At 65.0% G+C, this 2,195-nt stretch overlaps 1 protein-coding gene across 1 annotated transcript in view; it reads right to left on the bottom strand.

The window, feature by feature from the left end:
* The window catches only part of CROCC2 (ciliary rootlet coiled-coil, rootletin family member 2), an 82,227-nt gene that overhangs the window by 28,441 nt on the left and 51,591 nt on the right, over positions 1 to 2,195 (bottom strand). The window contains 1 exon segment of the mRNA XM_044913635.1: positions 35 to 178. Within this exon segment, the coding sequence (XP_044769570.1) occupies positions 35 to 178 (144 nt within the window).

Below are 2,195 nucleotides of genomic sequence, written 5' to 3'. Positions count from 1 at the left end.
CCCCTCCCCTCTCCCTCCCCTGACACCCCCTCACTTCTCTCCTGGCGTTGCTTCGCTCTGCCGCCATCTTCCGGAGACTCTCGCCCAAAGCCGAGGCCTCTCTCTGATGGGCCGAGATGGCGTCCTCAAACTGGGCCTGCAGGGCCTTCAGCTCTGTGGTCGTGGCGCTGATGGTGGCCTGGAGGGAGCAGCAAACCGGCCACGGCATCCATGGGCAGCCTGAGGCTTGGGCAGCTGGTGGTCTGCTGAGGCCCACGCGGGCAGCCAGATGCTGCCCTCGCTTGGGCCGCACCAGGTAGGCAGGGGCAGAGTGCGGCCTGGGGCTCCAGGTCAGGGTCCTCACGGTGACTGCTGTCAATGCCCCCGATGCCAGGGTCCCAGGGGACATGGTGAGAAAGCCCCAGAGGGGTCTCCCCACCGGGAGGGGCTGACCCTTCACCCACGCCTTGCCTCTGGGGTCTCCAGGGCAGGGTGGGCGGCAGGCGCCCAATCAGGGACTCAAGCACTGACCTTTCTCATCCCTAAAATGTTGCTATTGGGCGCATCCCACTGAGGGGCCAAGAACAGCGATTTGGCAGTGAGAGGGCCCTGCCCTCAAATGTCACAGACTTCAGAACTCCTTGGGCTGGGCAGTGTGCTCAGCGTTCACGCCCAGGAGCTTGGGACTGGGCCTCCACCCTCGCTGGATGGCCAGGCACGGAAGAAGCTCCCCAGGTCCCTGGCCCCATGGCTGGGGCGTCCACTGCGTCTGTTCCCAGATGAAGGGCCTCTAGTCCCCCTCTCTGGGACCCTGCCCATCAGCATAGGGCCAGAAAGGCAGACCCCAGCTCAGAAGACGTGGCAGTGGTGGGGAAGGGGGAGCCCTGTCCCTGAGTCCAGGTGAACACAGGGACCCCTCAGCCGAGCCCATGGTTTCCTGAACTTTCACATAGGTGGGGGCCTTAGGGGAGACCCACATCACTGCCAGACTAAACGTGTGAGTACCCGCAGATGTGCCTGGAAAGGGGCCGCAGGGCCACCCCCACAGAGACTGTGCAGCCATGCTCAGGCGGCCCATTCATCCGGGACTCAGCTTGGCCTGAACCTGCCCTCCTGGGGGCGCAGCACTCAAGAGGCTCCCCTCTGGCACTCACCGGTGGGCACTCGGAGGAGGTGGGGGTCCTCTGGGCCCCAGGCTAGGCAGCAGTGCTCAAAGCTTTCCTTGTCCACCGGTAAGGACCACACCTGCTTACCCGGAGCCTGAGGCCAGCCCAGCTTCCTTGCCAGGATCCCCCTCCTCACCAACCGCCCCCCCCCCCGCCCCTCCTGGCCCCAGGTGGTCTGGGCCCCAGGGTGGTGGTTTCCTGAGCAGGGCGGGGGATGGAGCTGGCTTCCTGTTCCAGGAGGCACAGGTGCCCTCACCACTGTCCTGGGCTGGGTTTCTAAGAGACCTCTGCGCTCCCACACGCCGGGACTCGGGATTCGTTGGCTGCTGCGGAGTGAGGGCGCCAGTGGGCTGGGGCTCCATCAGGACGGTGTCTCCCGCTTTTGGGGAAGGAGCCTCACTGTGCCTCCTCTGCCCCCGCCCCTGCTGTCCTTCCCCACTGACAGGATCACCTTGGGTGGCCGGGTCTGGCTGTCCCCAGGATGGGCCCTAATTGGCTGTGGGGGCCCCGCCCGGAAGCCCCTGGGAGGGTTGTGAGCGACAAGGCACTGCCCTGGAGCCCCTCCACCTACCAGGGGTGTTTCTGATGGCATCCCACACCTGGCTTTCCTCGGCCGGCATCTCTCCTCTCTCTCCCTCCTCAGTGGGTTTTAATTTCCACTTTCCATGCCAAGGTGGCAAAAGAACCCTTAACGAGCTCCCTGAAGTGTCCTGCTGGCTGGCAGGCCATCCCCAGTCCAGGCGCAGACTCGTAGCCAGCACGAGGGAAGATTCCTGAACCAGCCCCTCTCTGAGTTGGGGTGTCAGCTCCCAGGATCTTGGGGGTCGTTCCTGGTTCCCTGACCATGGGTGGGACTGGGGGGCAGCTCGGTGGGGATGGGAGGAAGGAGGGCACAACCCCATGGACCCCCACTCCTCCCATGGGTGGCCCTTGGAAGGGCCACCCAGCCCAAGGGTGGGACAGAGCAGGGTGGGGGCTCCAGGGAGAGAGCCTCTTGGATAAGACTTTCCTGGGTGCCAGGAGCCCCTCCAGGCAGCTCTGCTCACAGTG

Source organism: Neomonachus schauinslandi, chromosome 3 (genome assembly GCF_002201575.2).
Source record: "Neomonachus schauinslandi chromosome 3, ASM220157v2, whole genome shotgun sequence".
Classification (NCBI taxonomy): domain Eukaryota; kingdom Metazoa; phylum Chordata; class Mammalia; order Carnivora; family Phocidae; genus Neomonachus; species Neomonachus schauinslandi.
This window is presented reverse-complemented; position numbering and strand designations above follow the sequence as displayed.